The 20,522-nt window shown below is 41.8% G+C and overlaps 1 protein-coding gene across 2 annotated transcripts; it reads right to left on the reverse strand.

Annotated features, from left to right (window-relative positions):
- Positions 1-7,154: 7,154 nt before the first annotated feature.
- On the reverse strand, positions 7,155-20,297 carry TNFRSF6B (TNF receptor superfamily member 6b). 2 transcript variants are annotated; one of them, XR_011205454.1, is made up of 6 exons: positions 20,049-20,297; positions 18,315-18,473; positions 15,447-15,822; positions 12,310-12,501; positions 9,642-10,078; positions 7,155-9,010 (listed from the first exon to the last, which is right to left on the reverse strand). XR_011205454.1 is itself a non-coding variant. In XM_069243276.1 (5 exons), exons 2-5 carry the CDS (start codon positions 18,354-18,356, stop codon positions 9,804-9,806), a joined length of 885 nt encoding a protein of 294 aa, XP_069099377.1. In that variant the 5' UTR covers positions 18,357-18,473; positions 20,049-20,297; the 3' UTR covers positions 9,366-9,803. The 2 variants fall into 2 exon arrangements, 1 of the variants encoding a protein (XP_069099377.1); XM_069243276.1 differs by lacking the exon at positions 7,155-9,010 and having other exon boundaries at positions 9,366-10,078.
- Between the last annotated feature and the right edge of the window lie 225 nt (positions 20,298-20,522).

The raw sequence follows: 20,522 nt of genomic DNA on the forward strand, positions 1-20,522 counted from the left end.
GAAACGCGTTGCCACTTGTGCTCTGGACTTTTGCACTCAGCACTTTTATACTTTATGAGATGAAATAGAAAATTGGAACCTGGATTGGTGGTGCTGGCGTCATACATGAGGAGATAGGCTGGGGAAACCGGGCTTTCGTTGTTAATGGATTGACCTCTTTGTGAAATATGTAGTGCAGTACTGGACTGCATCAGCCAAGCACTCAAGGGTGAGCGAGAGTTCTTCCTTGCTGGTAAATGTCATTAATCACGTCAAAAAGAACTCCGCTCCGTTATCTGCCTGGCATGCATTGAATAAATCAAGGAATAAGAAGAGGATCGTACTTTTAGCTGCAAATGGGAGGTGGAAGATGAAATTACACAGAGGCTCTTCTTGGCAGCAAGTAGAAAGCAACAAGGGACTGGAAAGCGGTTTCATGTGTTTGACTCGTAGTCAGCATTGCATTGTGGGGATTGGAGTACTAGGGGTACATCAACAAGGAAAGTTTGTTTATAACAACGCTTCCTCAGATGGTTAACAAACAACAAGAACATGAAGAACAGAATAGGAATCGAAATCTCAAACCAAAACAACATTGGAGATTAATATAGGAACATTTTTTAAAAGAAAAACCTGTTCTTCTGCCTAATCGGTAAGGAGGGCCCCTTTTCCTTCTTCTACAACGGTAAGTGTTTGCTTAATTAATCATTGTGTGGAGAACTGCTGGCATAGATTTGAAGTGACCTTTGCTTTTGTAAAAACACACGAGCCCTACATTTATTTTTGTTTAAACTAAGACAGATGATAGGACATTTGTAATATGGATCTTGTTAAGACTTAAAGTAGGTGACAAAACCTGCATGTTAGGCAGTAATGAACAGGGTCATTTGAATTTGAAAGGGAAGTATTCGGAATGACCTGTGAAAACTGAAAGCTACCTCGAATCTCTCTGGTGTATTATTTTAACTTATAAATAATTGTTGTTGATCAACGGAGAGAGCAATTTTCAGCCCAGAAAAAACGGAGGAAGTAAAAATTAAACAGAGTGCGGCGTGCATCCAGAGTTGGTAGTTTTTTGTACATATATATATATATATATGTGTATATATATATATATATATATATATATATATATATATATATATATGTGTATATATATATATATGTGTATATATATATATATATGTATATATATATATATATATATATATATATATATATATATATATAAACAACAATACTTAGATTGCTTAAAATGGTTGAAAGAATCTCAAAACCGGAACAAATTGCGAAAACATTGCTTGAGGAAGGAAAAGAGACAAGTATACAGGGTTCAATAACTCCTAAGAACCGTGAATTACCTCTTAACATATTAAAGAAAGAGCTGGAACAAGCAAACATAATGGAGATCAATAAATGGTGGGAGAGAACCACATTACAGAAATATATTGTGAATGGAAGGGTTCCAAGGGGCTTAAGAATCTTTGTACTGCCCACTTTAAATGATATGGACTTGGATCTACTTAGCCAATGGCAGACGGACATAGCAGAATGCTCTATGAAACTAATGCACACCCTAATAATAGAAGCAGAACGTACATTGGGGAGGACTTTACTCAAAATTAAGGATGTGGAAGATCAAATACAGCCCATACAATCTACGGAAGATGTGAAAAAGATGATAGAAGAAATGGAGAAGAGATTGGAGAAACATGAGAAAGAGATACAATTGAAAAAAGCTAACAATTCAACAGAGATAAGATAGATTACCCACAGGAAAAAATTTCACATTTGCAAAACGCTTTGATTCCTTCTACTGCAAACAAAATATGGATAGATCAATTGGGAGAGACAAAGCCCCCTCAAGTATTGAAAGCCCTGATGTAAGCTCAGGGGACGAGTCACCACCAGTGAGGGGACCAAAGTTGGACTTTTTGGGAGAAATGTGGCTGTATCATATGGAATCAAGGAGACGTGGTGGGACAAAAAGGACAAGGAGGTCTCAGAAGCAGAGGAAAAGGAAAAAAGTGAAGAATATTCCAAAATGGGAATAAACTATGTTAGAAGAACACCTGGTGATCAATCTCTCTTCAAAATGTCTTGAAAAGAAACACCTGAGACTGTTGAATAAAGGTTTCAGTTTTTGCCCAGTGACATCTATGGATCTAGCAACTGCAAGGATTGATCTATATAAGTTTTCTAGGAAATTCAAATAGAAAAATATTATGCATCAAGAATAAATAGAAAGGAGACAACAAAATGTCAACTAATATCCCCATTGGTAACATTAGACTTGGGACCTTTGAGAGCGCTGTCTGCGCTAGAACAGGAATCCACAGTAAATCTAGTGGAAATAAATTACAAAGATTTGTCTGACCACGACTTGTGTCTCTCTCTGGGATTACCTACGAATGTAACAACATCCAGTCAATGTAAACCTAAGTCATACTTCTGTCCTCAACTTCCGGTTGGAAATAAGATATATATCTTTCAAGAAATTATGACAGATGAATTGACAAAGATGGCCATGGGATTTTCAAGGAAATCTAAGAAATGTGGGTATTCAAATATGACACATGAAGACTGGAATGCATTAAAAGAATTACGTGAAGACAATCTGATTATTATTAAACCATCAGATAAAAGGAAGAAACATCATACTGATGGATAGGTCAAACTATATCCAAGCAGCAAAAAGACAACTCAATGATCAAAAAAACTATAAAGAGATGAATAGTAATCCCATAGAAACATACATACATTCTGGAATGTCATCAGAAATTACAGATATGGATGGACAAAGGACTATTGGAGGAAGAAGAATATAGATATTTATAAGTGGAACATCCAATCGTTCCCACAATATATTTCTTGCCAAACATCCATAAAAACAGATCCAATCCACATGGTCGCCCAATTGTAAGTTCAATTGGATTGCTACTTGAGAATACTTCAAGATTTATAGACATTTTTCTATTTCCGTATGTCCCCAGCCTTCCATCCTATCTAAGGGACTCCATGGACTTTTTTAATAGAGTCAACAACATACCCTGGAAAAATAATTATATAATGGCCACGTTTGATGTTGTTTCCCTCTACACGTCAATTAAACATAAAGATGGCTTGGAAGCATGTCGCTATTTTTTAAGATCTAGATCCATCAGTCTTCTGGAACACACTGGAATGCTAATAGAAATGTTACAGTATTGCCTGACTCATATCATCTTCATATTTGATGGCAAATACTATTTACAAGAACAAGGAACGGCCACAGGAACTTCTTTTACACCAACAAATGCAAATCTTTTGATGGGCATGTGGGAGTCAGAAATAGTGTAGCAAGATAACAATCAGGAAACATTAGACCATATTGTTCTGTGGGTACGGTACATCGCTGACCTCTTTCTTATATGGGAAGGAGAACGAGAGACTCTACTGCAATTTATCACCTCTCTAAATGACAATCACCTACAGTTGAAATTTACATATGAAATCAGTATTGAAGAGATCAACTACTTAGACATTGGGGTGTATATTAAAAATGAAAAGATCTGCACGAAAATGGACAGGAAACCAACAAGTGCAAATAGCTTGTTACATGCTAATAGTGGACATCCAGAGGCTCTGAAATGGAGCCGTACGGTGAATTTCTGAAAGCAAAACTAAACTGCACAGAGGAAATAGAATTGAAGAATCAAATAGATGATATGTTTAAAATATTCTATAATAGAGGATATCCAGAATCAGTGGTGAATGACGCCTTAAGGAGAGCAATGCAGCGCAAAAGAGATGAACTCTTGATACCAAAAATGAAAAACAACCAAGTTAACTCAAAAATGAATGATGTGAGATACATCATGCACTTTGATGCCGGTCATATGACCAAAAAACTGTTAGAGGATAACTGGAAATGTCTACTTTTGGATGAGACATTACATAAATCCTTGCCTAAATATCCTTTGATCACCTATAGAAAGGCACCGTCATTAGGTGATCATTTAACAAGCAGTTACATGACTCCATATAAAGAGAACAGGTCAAATTGGCTAACGGACAATCGACAAGGTTTCTGGAAATGCACTAAGTGTAACGCATGCACTTTTGAGAAGAATATGACGAATTTTAGAATATCGGATGGTAGAACAATGAAAATCAGAGAAAGGATAACTTGTGATACTCCCTATGTGGTTTATGTTTTGGAGTGTACCTGTGGTAAAAAATATGTAGGAGGCACAGTAAATAAATTGAAGATTAATTAAAACATAGACAATCTGGTTAAATCTTAAAGAGGAAATAGGTTGACATTCTGCTATCAATAATAGGATAAGAGAAAATGTGACTGTAGACCGATTTAGAAATGTACCATCATGAGTAAGGAGTGATTTTGGAAGCATGCTGTATAGACATATGTTACGCGGTACATGGGCGATGTGTAGATATAGGTAGATTATGGATTAGGTACTTCACCTACTAAAAAACAAACTTGGGTTTAGCCTGTTGCAATTTAAATACAGGGTATAGTAAAATTAAAAAATGTAAAATGTAATATATATTAAGGATGGATAGGCTGATGCAAGTTTGCATTTAAAGAATTGATTAAAATATCCACCTGCCCACATTCCGTAGAACACAAGAATGTAGTAAAGGGTACTTTACCCGCATGTACATAACACATAAAATATACAAACTAATATGTTTATAAACGGGGAAAGGCACTAGAAAAACCAGGACCTCAGACCTTAAATAATTCATACTTGTTATAACGAGAAAGAGGTAAAGACAAAAAGAAAGATTTGTACTAATTAGCAATCAAAAGTAGGTAATGATTTTTAATTGGTGTTGGGGAGTGGTCACATGGTTTAAATACACTCACTCTGCACTTAACTCTATGGCCAGTCGAAGGCTCAGGCCGAAACGCGTTGCCATTTGTGCTCTGGACTTTTCTACTCAGCACTTTTATAATTTATGAGATGAAATAAAAGAAAATTGGAATCTGGATTGGTGGTGCTGGCGTCATACATGCGGCGGTAAGCTGGGGAAACCGGGCTTTCATTGTTAATGGCGTGACATCTTATATATATATATTATATAAACAAAATGGTCCTCCTTATGTCGCACATTAAATGCTGGTGCAGTCGTTAGGAATGGTTCTTTCCTCCAAATAAATTCCAAACAAACAGTTGAGAACAACTGTAATGCTGCACTCCAGGAGAGTTATTATACTTTCTCTTTATTAGCAGTCATAAGAATCACCAACCATCACCACCAACGCGTTTCAACCTGCTGGTCTTGGTGCAGCGTTACAGTTGTTATCAACTGTTTGTTTGGAATATATATATATATATATATATATATATACACATCTATATTAATATTTTGTATATTATCAGTAACAAATCTTAATTAGCACTTTAGGGTGATTGTTAGGTGGTTGGGTTCCTGTCCACACATTTACACCAAATTGGTCCTTTACTCCATATATAGGGACCATCTGATGGATATATAAGATTATTATTAGAATATGATGTGCTCTACAAGCATTAGATGAATATAGAGCATGGTTACAGTTTTTATTGGGAATCAATTGATTTTTAATGATTATATATTCTATATATGCATTTTATATTACTGTTGAGATGAATTGGGAAATTTCATTTTTTGCATTATTGATGAGGATATTAATATTTATTAATTAATATAAGTACTTCATATGTATGTGTTGAAATTATTTATAATATTTATCTGAAGAACATATATATTTTTTCTATTGATGAAGGAATTTATATTTATTAATTTATATATAAATAATCCTTAAATAGGTGCTGAAATTGATTTATAATATCTATTTGAGAATAGATTTTCCCTATGTACCAGAAGGATAGATGTTGAAAATCAATAGTGTCTATAATAGGATGATATACTGTGCCATAGAAGACATATAACATTAATACATATGATCCTGATTCAAGTATATGGATGCTATTTAGTAAGGTTGGATTGAAGACAACCACGTTACAATATGGCCGCCATGTTTTCAAACATCCTATTTATGTTGCGGAAACCAAAGAAGGACTATTAGATTTAAATAGGTATGTGCAAAAATGTCAGCCAATGTCCAGTTGAAGGCGTTTGCCGAAACGCATTGACATTGACATTTGGCCGGGACAGCGTGTGTTTGTTGTTTTTTGGAATTATTTTGATTATTATTATATTTTTTTAGTGCCTTTTTGTAATTTATATATTCAGATTTGCCTTTATGAATTTTTTCCTTAATAAATAGAGTCGACGATTTTTCACAATAATTAATTTTGAACTGTTTTAATTATCTACTCTCCACGATCTCCTGGATATTGTGCAGCCATTTGGTGTTGAAATACGTTGCGCCGCCTTTTGAAATATATATATATATATATACACATATATATATATAGATATATAATGTCTAGATGTATTTAGAAAAAAAAGAAATCAAATATTCAATTAAAGCTCTTACACTACATGCATCAGTGTGTCTTTGTATTTATAGAAAATATAAATGTAGGTGAATGCATGTAGGTTTCTGCTACTTCTACGGTTCTGTGGTAATACATATATATCAGAGTATGTTAATGTGATTAGAGGGAAAGTAACTATAACACAAGTATGATCAATATTTTATGTGTGCATGTTATATATATTTGAATAAACATAGTTAGATCTAGATGTACAACTATGTTTGTATACATATATTTTATTTAGTTATAAAAAGAGAAAGCAATAAAAAATATCTAAAATAAACCCCAAAAATGACACCACCAAAAATGTTTTTAACTAGTCCATACATAGCAATAGCCTTTTGCTATATATATATATATATATATATATATATATATATATACACACACACATATATATATATATATATATGTAATAGTGCATATTAAATACATCTTATGTATGTGACATATAAGTGGAAGAGTGTGTTTTTATGGAATTATGCTTCTTTCTATGAAAAGATTAAAAAAAAACAAATTGGTCTTGGCAGATGTTTCAAAAGATATACGAAATAAATTGATCAATCCTGACTCTATAACCGTAGTCACATGCACTCAACTTTGACAAGCTGAGGGAGCATGCCAATCCTAACATAAAGAGAAGTCCAATAACATTACAACACACAAAAAGATAGACTGAACTGAGTTAAAAAATTTATTGAAATTAGATCGTATCTCTCGCTATATATATATATATCTACATTATTTATATTTCGTGGTTGCTCCATCGTGTGACATACAAGTGCTTGGAAAAAGTGCTTGTGCATACGGGGATGGAAAAAATAAAAGGAAAGAGTACAATATTAACTACACAAATTATAATAACAAATAATATACTATTGAGCCTGTCTGACAGCCTTCCTTTGGAAACAATCAATTACCATCCAAAGTATATGGGTACAGTGCATAAATCAATGTAGTCCCTTCGTGGACCATGTCATCAGTCCAGGATGTAGAAATGTAGACATGTGGAGGCCAATGAAAACCTTATGGGCGGGTCTTCATCATGACAAATTGATGCTTGATGGGAGCAACCTAGATTCAATAATAATCCCATGAAGAGTACTTGTGGGAAATCATGTACAAGGCGAAGGCTCACCGGCTTTTCGTATTTTCTTCAACACTACTGCAGACAGGAAACTGTAAGGTTGTAGCGTCACAAGGATTCCACATAAGATTGATGATTTTGAGATGTGAGGTTTACAAAATATGTAATTAAATATAGCATTTACCTAAAGATACACATCTCTAAAATGTCACATTTTAGTTGAAATGTCGTCATGCCCAGGTATCAAAATATTCAGAAACAGTGTTAAAGTATACTCCCCCGAGACTCACAACTGCTCACCGTGCATCAAGGGATTTGAGCCATGTAGTCGGTAAGGGAAGAGCAGCACCAACCTATTAGCTATGAGATCTTTCTTAAATCCAGGGCAGAAGGTGCAGCATGGAGCTTGGTCTGTGCCTCCTCCCTGATGAGACATGGTGATTTTCCTGCAACCACCCAAATGAAACCAGGCAAACTTTTCCTATCACTCTAAACACAGTCTTATCAGTGTTTGAAGCCTGCACTGCATATTTATGATTGTTACTGAGCAAAGTCCAAAACAAAGCCAAACTTTCATAGTTACTGCCTGTCGCAGATGCAGAGCAGGTTAAGACAATCACACCTAGACATCCATATGCCAAAAAGCCCTCTCTGTCTTAGCGCAGGTGGAGACATCAGTAGTGGGTACTCTGATCTGTTGCGAGAGAGGCAGGAATGGAGGTTCTTTGTCATGGTAACTTTTGAGTGAGGACATAACAGGGAATCAGGAAAAGGGTCAAGATTACCCAGTGAAACGGCACGTTTGTAATATGGTAAATGATGTTTATTTCCAGGCATATGCCGCCCAATCTGAATGTGGCGTTTGTCCCACATGGTCTTTCAGCTCTTTAAAGTGCCAGACCAACTTGATTTGCATGTGGCCTGCTATAGCCAAGGAGAGCATGCTTTCTGGTCTCTGTGGACATGGACGCCGACAGTGGGCACTGTCCCTGCAGGAAGTGGTAACTAGTACCATCCTCGCGAGACAGGCTTGCACATCACAATGAACACAGGAGGCATCCTTAGACACCATGCTTATAGGCTACTGTGCATAGGATGGGAGCTACAAGACAAGGTTCGATGCCTGCAAAGCAACCCATACTGTAGGTCTGCTGTTCAACAGGCATCTTTTGGACAGGGTGATCTACAAGGACGCAGTAGACAAACTCAGGGAGAAGCCAATGGCATGGGTGAGGTGTACAATAGACCGCTAACGCTGAAAACTATGTACTGATCGGATATTGTGTCACAGGGCAGTTTAGTAGGAGGCCAACGGAATCACAGGTCTGCAGTCGGCCGGGCAAAGTGCTACGGTAACACATGTAACAGATACAAAAACAGTGACGGTCTGAATAAGTTAGATGGCATTATCTGCCAACAACAAAGTAACAGAACAATACATTAAAGAACACTTAGGGGGTCATTCTGACTCCCGCCGGACGCGGTCACTGCGCGCCCGGCGGGAGCCGCCAAAATACCGTACCGCGGTCGGAAGACCGCAGCGGGTATTTTGAGTTTTCCCCTGGGCTGGCGGGCGGCCGCCGAAAGGCCGCCCGCCAGCCCAGGGGAAAACGACCTTCCCACCATGAAGCCGGCTCGTAATCGAGCCGGCGGAGTGGGAAGGTGCGACGGGTGCTACTGCACCCGTCGCGTATTTCACTGTCTGCTATGCAGACAGTGAAATACAAGCGGGGCCCTCTTACGGGGGCCCCTGCAGTGCCCATGCCATTGGCATGGGCACTGCAGGGGCCCCCAGGGGCCCCGCGACACCCCCTACCGCCATCCTGTGCCTGGCGGGAGAACCGCCAGGAACAGGATGGCGGTAGGGGGTGTCAGAATCCCCAAGGCGGCGCAGCATGCTGCGCCGCCTTGGAGGATTCTGACGGGCAGCGGAAAACCGGCGGGAGACCGCCGGTTTTCCTGCACTGACCGCGGCCAAAGCGCCGCGGTCAGAATGCCCTAAGGGGCACCGCCAGGCTGTTGGCGGTGCTCCCGTGGTCATTCGCCCTGGCGGTTTTTACCGCCAGGGTTAGAATGACCACCTTAGTCACTGCAACATTTTTCACTGTAAAGGGCTGCTTCGGTGCAGCTGCCTTTGTGTAGAGGGGGTCACGGTTTGGAGTGTAATTGATGTATCTCCCACAGTGTGAGGGGTCTTTTTGAAGCAAAATTGAGATGATGTCTCTAAAGGTTGTCTGTAGCCTTCATTGGTCTATCCTGAACTTCCTTCGGATCTCCTTCTGCAGTTTGTGTAGGTGCGCATGGTCAAGAAGTTGCAGGAGAGTGTCAACGAGATTCTGTCCTGGGTTTGAGTCTCTTGGCTTTTGGAGGAAGGTGCGAAGTTTCCTCAGGCTTTTCTTGTTTAGCTGTTTCCGAGGACGCTGCCCAGTAGACTCCAAGGCTCTCAGAAGTTGGTTCAACGACTTTGGTGAGATCCGTGACGTCATGAAGTCAAAGATGGCCTGCTCGCATTCGTCACCTAAAGTCCGGGGCAAAGGAAGGGAGTATGGTGACAAAAGTTAGACATAGAACACCAGATCTCATCCAAATAAATCATTGCTCACTGCTGTTAGTGGCTTATGGGGGGGAAACTGGGTATATGTAGTTCAAATAGAAAAGTCCTAAACCAAAATCTTTGAAAAGGAGTCACCCACAGTCTGCTGTGGTGGATTTGTGCCTGCGATTTCAGACTGTATATGGCTCAGGGTGCTACATCCTTGTAAGTTGCTGGCACAGGTGAACACTTTGGGGAACTATCACTGGTAGACATTGCAAGAAGCTGCCAACGGTGGGTAGTGTGAGGAGCATAAGCACTGTGGCAAGTGGCACTGATGGGAAGTCTGAATGGCACTATTGGGCAGTGTGAGGTGCTAGCAAAAGTAGCCATTGTTACACGAGAGAGCTGGTGCCAAGTGTACAGAGTTAGAATCCAGACACACAGATTAACCAAGATTTACTTAGTTTTCCATTGAGTAACCTCCTGGGATAGACACTTGTGGCAGCTTCTCATGCCACATGGCTGTGGGAAGGGATGTAGGAGTAAACCTGGTCTACTCTTTTTTTGTTGGTATGATGCTAATCAAAGGACAGGCACAGCCATGGGTGTAAAAAGAGACAAACATGCAAAAATGTGTCATAAGATCGTGAAGAAGGCACAGGAGATCAACTGCCCAGTAAGAACAATATTTGCTAACAGCCCAATGGTTCTGAATGAATGGTAGGCCTGAGGATTCTTAGGGCCTGATCTAGATCCTGGAGGAGGGGAATACTCCATCACAAACATGACAGATACCCTGTTCGCTGTATTACGATCCAATCTGATCCTAATGGGACGGTAATACGGCAGATGGGGTATACGTCATGTCTGTGACAGAGTATTCCATCCGCCAAGTTCTAAACCAGACCCTTAGTCACATATCACACAAATGACTGCTATTTACGGCTATTAAGAGAAAGCCTCGGATTAAACTGGACCTAACAAAATCCACCCTCCACTGGTATTCTAGACATGATATTTGGATCCAACAACAAATAATTAACACACACAGGCCAAAGGCTGATCCGTACTCTACAATCCATATATAATTCATGCAACCATGGGTCCATTGTACCTCCCTGAAGTGGATGTGAGCCAACATCGACTGGAGCCATAAATACAGTGATTCCTTGTGAATAGCAAAGCCACTAGATCTTTGCGATTTTGTGACATCTGCGTTTTAACATAAGAATGAATTTGACACATTTGATGAAAACTCTCTCAGCTGCTACATAATTTGCAGATTTCACCTAAATATTTTTCTGCCTTAGGCTTACAAAAACACTGCTATGACACGAAACACAGGCTAGGATGCTTTTAGGAAGTCAACTGGTCACTTTTCACCTTTCAATAGCTATATACAGGCGTTAAGGATATGTGAATTTTGACCAGGTGGCTTCAGGAACACTAAATGATAGACTGCTGGAAATGCTGTTGACTACAACAGCAAACAAAAATCTTACATATTAAATGTATGTTAGAAGTGATGTAAACAATGATTTCTTCTCACGAACTGTTATGTTCCTCAATTTACTGAAATTAATGTTTACGCTTCTGTGTACTGCATAACTTGGTCCTCCACTGTTGCCTAATAACAGCAGTCCTGGTTAAGAGGAGGTGGGAATTGGGTTGGGGAAATTCACATGATTTGCTTTCACGAAATTATGTGAATTTTTGGGAAAGTTATGCAAAATTACACATAATTATGTAAAGCAGCAAATGCGGCATTTAGCGCCATATTTTAGTACGAAATACATCCTCGGGCTGATTTTGGATGCAATGTCTTACTTTGTGATGAGAATCAGCACCAAGCATAAGTACCACGAATGACAGTCAATCACATTCTGGTCGTTTGTGTTGTTCCCGCACTCCCATAATTTTGCTGTGAACTTGGCACAATAAGAAACATTGTATAACTTTGGGAATTTAGGTCCATATGTACGAACACATTTTCCCATAGACACAAAATGGGTAAAACCCTTTGCTACATCTGGCCCTTAGTGTAGAAGCCTAACATAAAATTCCTGAAATTACAAGAATTGCGCTGGTGTAATTGAAATTTCACCCACTCTAGAAATGAGCACACTTTAGTGGCCTTGGTGGTCTGCATCTACCATGATATTCTGTCTCTGTGCCCCCTTGGTCTAGCCTCGAACTCCAGCCCAGGTACTCACCTTCCTGTGTGCTGGCATCGTACCCCCGGCAGGAGGTGCACAGGGTGTCATGGTGCTGGTCGCCTTCAACATTGACTGCCAAACCCTCTGCCCGGCAGTCACGATGGGGCTGGCAGGGCTCAGTCCTAGAACTTGTATTGGAAAAGGTGCCGGGGAGACACTTCTGACACACCGTGTCACTGTATGATGTGCCTAGAAGAAAAAAGGTCATCAAAATCACCTTCACACATGCCATGAGTGTGCACACGAACGTCCTGCCATCCTACAAGCATGTGCAATAACTCCAAAACATGCTTTCAGCATGTACAACTATCCCCAGGCTCTCAATGTGCAGCACCCTCATAAGCATGCCCTGGCATGCACAGCAAGTGCTCGAAATAACAAATGTGAACACTTTTCCTGCCTCCTCACAATTGGAATTTGAAGAAAACAGGAACCTCTTAACATTCTGCGTGTTAGCCCATATATGGGTATTGATAATGGACGCCCACTTTGGAGTTTCATTTATAGTGTCCACATCAGGTGGCAGACGCTTCTTTCCCACACCAGCATTTTCAGAGTTTCCATTAAAGAATCCCCACCCCTAAGATGGCTCCTCTCATATGAGTGGCACCCATTTTAAAGGGAAACTTCAGCTCCATGGAAAGCACTCAAACTGATTTGAATTGTGCATGTAAATTGATTGGTTAATCCAAACAAACATATTTTGAATAACGAAAAGTGTCAGTTTTTCAGCTGATACTGTGAGACAGCTCCTAGAACACCTCCAGCCGCAGTCCTTCCGATCCACCCGCTAGCAGGTAAAGGCACTGCGGTGTTTACCGCCTGCCCATGACCTAGCGCTCTGCACTTATCATGAAATACAAATGATGCTCATGAAAAAATTCATGGAGCAAACTAAGAGCAGATAGTGTGCTTCACTTGCAGCTTCCATTCGTGTTTCTCATGCCCCTATCAGTAGTCTCTCCACTCCTTTTGTTTCTCCCGATACCCTCTCATTTTCTCTATATTCTGCTTTCTGGTTCTTTCCATCTTTCTCTTCCTTGCAGTGTTTTGGATGCCCTCGCTCAGTCCTACAGCTCACTGGGGAAGAGTGGCTGGTGCTGTCCTCCAGCTTGGAATGAATGCAACTTTTGCACATCTCATGGGATCTCTTTCTGCAGTGTGCAAAACCCAACCAGGTGGACTCACTAACCACAGGCATAAACCTAACCTCTGGCATTGCCCTACTGCCAACACTTAGTGACACCAAGAATATCAGCTCATGGAGGAAACTGACCCGCACCTGCAGAGGCTGCACCTGGGTTCTCTCACCACTTTCTATAAAAACACACAACACTTCTTCTGCAATTCCTCTTTTTATTTCTGTCCAATGCACTGCAATTGAAAATGAAGGACTGAGTTCATTTTAATGAGGAGTGACCCTTACCCCATCTTTGTAAACTTGATCTTTATTTCGGCTGTGCAAACTTTTTTTCCTAAATGTAAAGTTTTGCAAATGTCTTTATCTTTTTAGGATTCGCAAATTTTACGAAGGTTCCTAGTTAACCTTTGTCTTTGCAAAGTTTTTGTCAGCATTGCAATATCAGTTCCGTTACTTTTTTAGATAAAATGCACTCTAATCGTACCTGCCCACAGTGGAAACTATATGCAGAAGGTACTTTTCTAATTTATCTTTTGCAGAGCTTTCTGTACACAGCAGAAGCATGCTAATTGTTTCTGCAAAGCATATCTTATGAACAGACATTTTAGTAGTGTCTAACAGGATTATGTGTGAGGCATGGCCAGCAAGATGGCCATCAAAATGTAAATCGGGGTCGCTCTGGCTGTCCTTAGACATCCTCCACATTAGTCTTCTTTGACAAGATTGATATGGTTTTGTAAAAATAGTATTTTACACTGGCCGGTTGCAGTTGCTTTGAAGCATATTGCTCAATAGAGTGCTACGATGACTTGCAAGATAACCTACTTCTTTGTAGGAAACTCCCAGGATTTCCAAAGAAAAGCAAGATAAATGAGGGAGTCGCCCAACAGGGAACTCGACATTATTCTCATAAGCCAATATACTGGAACATTGATTCCTGAGAACTGTATTTAAAAAACAATCAGCATGCATACTTTCTTATCAGAATGTCTGAGGCTTCCCTGCCTTAGCTTTCCAAAATCTGACCTGGTGTACTGGAGGCGCTTCATACGTTAGCTTTACCAGCCTAGACCAAGGTTGCTCCCAGCAAAACCTTTGCTTTCAGAGATACATTTACAAAAACATCTATTAAGTGGACAAGAAAGAGCATGCAGTTGGGATTGGAAACATCGCAACAGGGCTCTGTGACATCACTGAATGGATGAAGAAGTATGTCACATAATTTTATGGCTTAGTGACATAATTGAAGAACTCTATGAAATCTCATCATGTCACAGTATCTCTCTATAGAAGCTTGGAGAACCTATATGCCATATAAGAGTTTTGTAAAGTCAGAGACTGTGGACATCACACCACATACCATGTATTAATTAAAGAAGAGATCTGTCACGTCACTAGAGAGATCAATTACATCACAGGAGAGCGCTATGCAACCAGATATGTGTTCTATTATGTCAAAGTGGCTCGCTATGGCCTCCCAGATGGTGTCTATGACACAATAGAAGGGCCATGTGACATCAGTGAGGCCGCACGATATCTCATAAGGACTCTGTGACATCACAGACAATGTTAAGAACTCAAAGAGCGGCTCCTTCATATTAGAGCGTCACTCTGGCATCTAGCAGGAACTCTATTACAACGCCAAATGTTTTTATAATATCAAAGACAATCTCAGACACCACACACAATTTATGACATCACTGAAAAGCTGCTTGGCATCACCAAAGTACATCTCGATATAACAGAAGAACTCTACAGAAATAAAGAAGTGTTCAATCATATCATAGTATCTTTATAATGTCTCAGACGCGGTCAAAACTTAGAAGTAAATATCTAGGACATGCTGCGGAGAGGGCTCTAAGTTATCAACAAATGACTGAATAATGTTAATTGAGTTATCAACGGCATGTCAAAATGGATGTATGACATCACAGAATGGTTTCATGAAAACCTAAAGATCTCCAGGACTCCTTGGAATCCATTAACTACGTACCGAGTGTCTGGACCCCAAACCCAGGGGGGCACTTAGAGTGTTCAACGCAGAATTCGAAGTCGAGGTAGAACCCAGGCTGACACTGGCATTGTCGGTTGTGTGTGGGGTCACATGGTTGGACCTCCACCTCTCGCTCACCACAGAAGACGTTACAGTAGCGGCACTCATCCGCGTAGTTCCATAACTCAGTGTAGTGCAGACCTGGGCAGCGCTGGCACTCAGTGCGCCTGTCCCGGGTGCAGTGCGAGGAAACAGAGGTCCCTGGTGGGCACTTCTCGCAGGTGACTGCCTCCCCGGTGGTGGGGTCTTTCCACTGGTAGGTAGGCTCGGAGTCGGTAACATCTAACATCACTAGTACGACAACTGCAAGGATCCACTGTGGGAAAACACATTTGAGAGAGCCCTTTATTTGTCTGAGTGTCGTGTACAGCAAATAGAAACAACTTTAATGGTAGGTAAGTTCAAAAATGTAATATAGGTTTTTATAGTGCAAATTAGGCTCAGAAGGGGAGGGCTTGACAATTCAGTGAAACTAAAACACGTAATGAGAACGTAAGAAAAGTGTGTCATAAATCAACAGTCCTATATTGAGTTGTGTGCGAACCCACAACCAACAGGCTCGAACTGGTAGTGCCTGATGCTTTTATCGACCAGGACTCATCCTTCCTCACACCATTCATCCGATCCATCTCTACAAGCGACAGACACAATGAGACGGAAGAGCCTAACAGCTACTCTTCCTTTTCTTTTCACTTTAGGTTGTCACAGAAACTAGACCCGCCCTTTTCACGTTTCCTTCAGAGCGTGAAGCTCACGTGCCTCACGCTTACACAGTGCCACTGAGCTGGAGTTAGGTATGCATTAGTTTGCTCAGGGATTGTGTGTGCCGAGTGGAAGAATATGTTTATAAATCCAGAGGTTGCCCCCAAGAACACATGAAAATATGGGGCATCTGGTTGAATTACTTCTCTGCAGCTAGGGTCTGCAAAATGGATGCTTTCGGTGCACGTGCTGTAATACTAATTTATTTCTTTATGTACCATGTTGTGACGACAGAATGTTGGCATGTTCGTGTTTTTTTCAAATGATTAAACAATGTGGTAAATAAATAATTCTGTGTGGTGTGCTGAGGGATATCTTTCTGATCAGGGGTCAGGAAAGCAGCGTGCAATTTAATCAGTGAAAAGCTGACTGAAAAGAACTAAGATTGAGTAGGAAACATGTAAGTCGGACCACAAACACCAAGCTACAGCAAACAACAGCAAACATTTTGCTCCTGTGCTCTTTTACAAATAGGCTTACAGCGCCGCCATGGGGGCAGGCTGCCAGCAGTATGCCTCAGAGTTAAAAAAGATATATGTTGGTGCCAACCACCAGCAAACACTGGCACAAACTAAGCACTGAAAGTCACAGACCACCCTACAGCATCTCTGAATACGACCATACAATCCCTCTTCACGTGTTTTACAGCCTGCCGCAGACCTCTCAACCTTTCACGGTTTCACTACTTTGATATTAAATGTGGTGGTTATGCCTGTCCTTTCCCTTGCCATGCCTTGGACTGGAAGGATAATTTGGAAGGTCACGGTAAGAAATTACCAAGGTGTTTTACATTTTAAGGTACATATTTTAACGATGTAAATATCTATGTAATGTGTGCGTATGCATGCAGAAATGTAGATTTATACAGCGCAAATTTAGCCAGAAATCAAAAGACCACTGTAATCATAAATGCGCGACACGTTCGTGTGCGTCGACGTATTTATTGTAAGTTTACAGCAAGGCGTGAATTTACAGAGACACGCATACTGCGAGAATATATAAACAATTACTCACGTAGACTAAAAGTGGAAGCACATGTACACGTGCAATGCCGTGCTGGAATACAAATGAAGGAATGGTGACGCTGCTCAAGTTGTTTTTATTTGTACAATTAACTTATCTGATTGTCAGAGACATAAAAACGTGTGATAAGGTACATAAGATGTGTAATCATGTGTTTTACTAGCGCTCTGAAGTAGCCTCCTGACTGCCTGAGTGCTGTACAAATATAATAAATTAAACGCGGGAATGTAGTAAGCATATTTAGATTTTATCTACTCTAAATAGCATATATATGGATAGTTAAGATTATAAATGACGGTGCTTTCCCCGGCTGTTTGTATTTTTAAAACGGTACGGGTGTGATGTCGGTGTCTGGGTTAGCGGGAGGGGAGGCCTTCACTCCTTTTCCATCAGAAACAGACACCTACCAACCTTGAATGGGTTTCTGGGATGAACGAGTTTCGACGCCCCTTACTTCCCACTATCCCCTGGTACGTTTCTCAGAGGGTTATATTAAAGACCCTGCTCTCTGCTCACTACACTCTGCCCCCTAGCGGCTAGTTATCAGTGTTTTCATTTCAGAAATTAAGTACTAGAATAGATTGAGTGTGCAAATTGTCACCAAGGAAGGCATTTTAGCAGCGGCATAGGTTCCTGTCAAGATCCTTGAACACTGCCATAAACTATGGCTGTAAGGAGAAATAACGGAACCATTAGGGACCTGTCCTTAGTGCAGCTGGTGCTGCGGCACCGGGACTCAAGGACGCGAGGGCCACTGCATCCCAAGCAAGTGTGTTTTTTTCCTACCAGCAAGGGGATGGGGCCCATTTTCTTTGCTTGGGTTGGGTCCATGGCTGTGACCTTTTCTCCATGCTTACAGGAAGTACGTCACCAGCGACCGGAAACCAGCCTATTGGTTCGGTTTGTCATGTGTTCAGACCTAAACGGGGGCTTCCACTGCAGTACTAAGGGGGGTGCTCTCCCTTTAACGAGGCCCCAGATTGTCGGGACCTATCAGGCGTTGTTTCTGTGGCTTGCTCTTACCTTGTTGGCAGGAGGCCCGTGCCTCAGGCTCTGGGCAGACATTGTGACTGCGGGGGCTCTTCGGCTCCTGTCACTCCCGGGCTCCTCTTCCAGCTGAGCACGTCCACCACAGACAGCGGTATAAAGAGGTCAGGTAGGCCAAGGGCGCACGGAGGCAAACTAGAGGAATACAGGGGGCAGATTAGGGAACACAGCAGGCAGACCAGGAGGCCAGAAACCCGAATAGAAGAACACAAAAGGTTAGAGTGAAGGGCAAAAGGAACATACTAGAGGAAGAGAGGGGCAGACTAGAGGGGCATGGGGGCACGGTAGGGGAACAAAGAGGGCAGACTAGGGGATATCACAGACAGACCACGTGCCGACTAGACAGAGGAACACAAGGGGCAGGGTAAGGGGCGTCCGGGATATGCCAGAGGAATCACATGGCAGATTAGAGAAACACGGGGGGGGGGGGGGGGGGAGGATGCTGATATACAACAGGAAAACAACGGGATAGATTTGTGAAATTCGGGCAGATTAGAGAAACACAAAGGTATACTCGAGATAAACAGGGCAGTGCTTTTAATGGGCCGGTACTGAGTACCTCCACTTTTTTTTATTTTGAGACGGAGAGTACCTGCGCTTCTCAAGAAAAACGCAATACTTTTAATTGGAGAGTACCGGCACTTCTCAGAAATAAGCACTTCCATTTTTCCATTTCAAGCAATGAACGGTGTATATTAGAGAAACTCGGAACATGCTAGAGAAACAAGAGGGAAACCAGAGGAATCCAAAGGGGATATCTGCTTCAGTCAAAGCAGCACGTGGACACATGAGAGACACGGGGCGGACAGAGTAAGAGCACGCTAGGCTAACTAGGAGCACACAAGGGCAACCCAAAGGAATACGCGATGCAGACTAGACAAACAAGGGACAGAGTAAGGAAGCAAGGGAGCAAACCTGCAGTGCACAGAAGCACACCAGGGAAGCATGGAAGCAGAACACAGAGGCACCCTAGGAGACCACTGTGGCAAGACAGCAGAATGCAAGAGGGTCCTAGGGACGCCCAGTGGCAAACTAGCAGAATGCAGGAGAGCACCAGGGAAGCAGAGAAGCAACGGGGGTTTTGCTTTCTAGGAAAGCATGAGGTCAAACTAGCAGAACACGGGCATTCCAGGGAAGCATGGGGCAAACCAGGAGAGCATAGGGGCACCCCAGGGAAGCACTTGCTAAACTAGCGAAAGATGGACACTCCAGGGAAGTAGGGGGCAAAGCATAGTAGGGATACAGGAGTTAAACTAGCAGAAAACGGGCGCACTAAGGCCCATATTTATCCTTTTTTTCGCGCCGCATTTGCGCCACTTTTTGACGCATAAGTGGCGCAAACTTACAAAATGCAATAGTATTTTGTAAGTTAGCGCCGCTTTTGCGTCAAAAAATGACGCAAACGCGGCGCAAAAAATATAAATATGGTCCTAAGGGTCGGGACCGACCAGAAGAAGAATGCCCAACACTAGACAGGGGCAAAGCAACCGAAAACAAGAGGCAGGGTAAAGAAACACGGGAGAGTGGAGGAACACAGGAGGCAGCCTAGAACCACACAGAGAGAAGAATAAAGACATTTACGGGAGTGACTTTAGGGATACAGAAAACAGAGCATTTAAATACGGGGAAAAACACGGCACTGACCAGAGAACACAAGGGCTCACGAGAGACACGCAAGTAACAGGCTAGGGGCGCATGAAAGTTCCTTACCTTCGTCCCCCCTCTTTCTTTCGGGTAGCGGAAAGTCCCGGTCCCCTCGCTCCTGTTACGGCAGACCGTGATTCTCGTGCCACGGTCTCCTGGTTCCTGTCTCGACAGCCCGTGTTTCTCGTGCCACGGTCTCCTCGCTCCTGTCACGACAGCCCGTGTTTCTCGGTCTGTGGTGGCTGTCACAGTTCCTCCCTCTGCACGGTTCCTCTCCGCGCACTGCCCCCGCCCTTTCGGCAGAGCCCAAAGTCTGCTTTATACTATCCTGTGAACATGTAATGGGGTGGGAGGGATGAGTTTAAGGGCAGGGTGTGAGTGGGAGTATTGGAAGGGGAGGGAGAGGGATTCCACGGTGTGCTGGGGCAAGCTTTCATAACGCCCCTACACTGTTTTCATTTTCAGTGCGCTACATAATACACAAATACATGTTTTTTTTTATATTGCCGCACTTCGGGGTAAGCCCGGCCTCTGTAATAT

Source organism: Pleurodeles waltl, chromosome 7 (assembly GCF_031143425.1).
Source record: "Pleurodeles waltl isolate 20211129_DDA chromosome 7, aPleWal1.hap1.20221129, whole genome shotgun sequence".
Lineage (NCBI taxonomy): Eukaryota > Metazoa > Chordata > Amphibia > Caudata > Salamandridae > Pleurodeles > Pleurodeles waltl.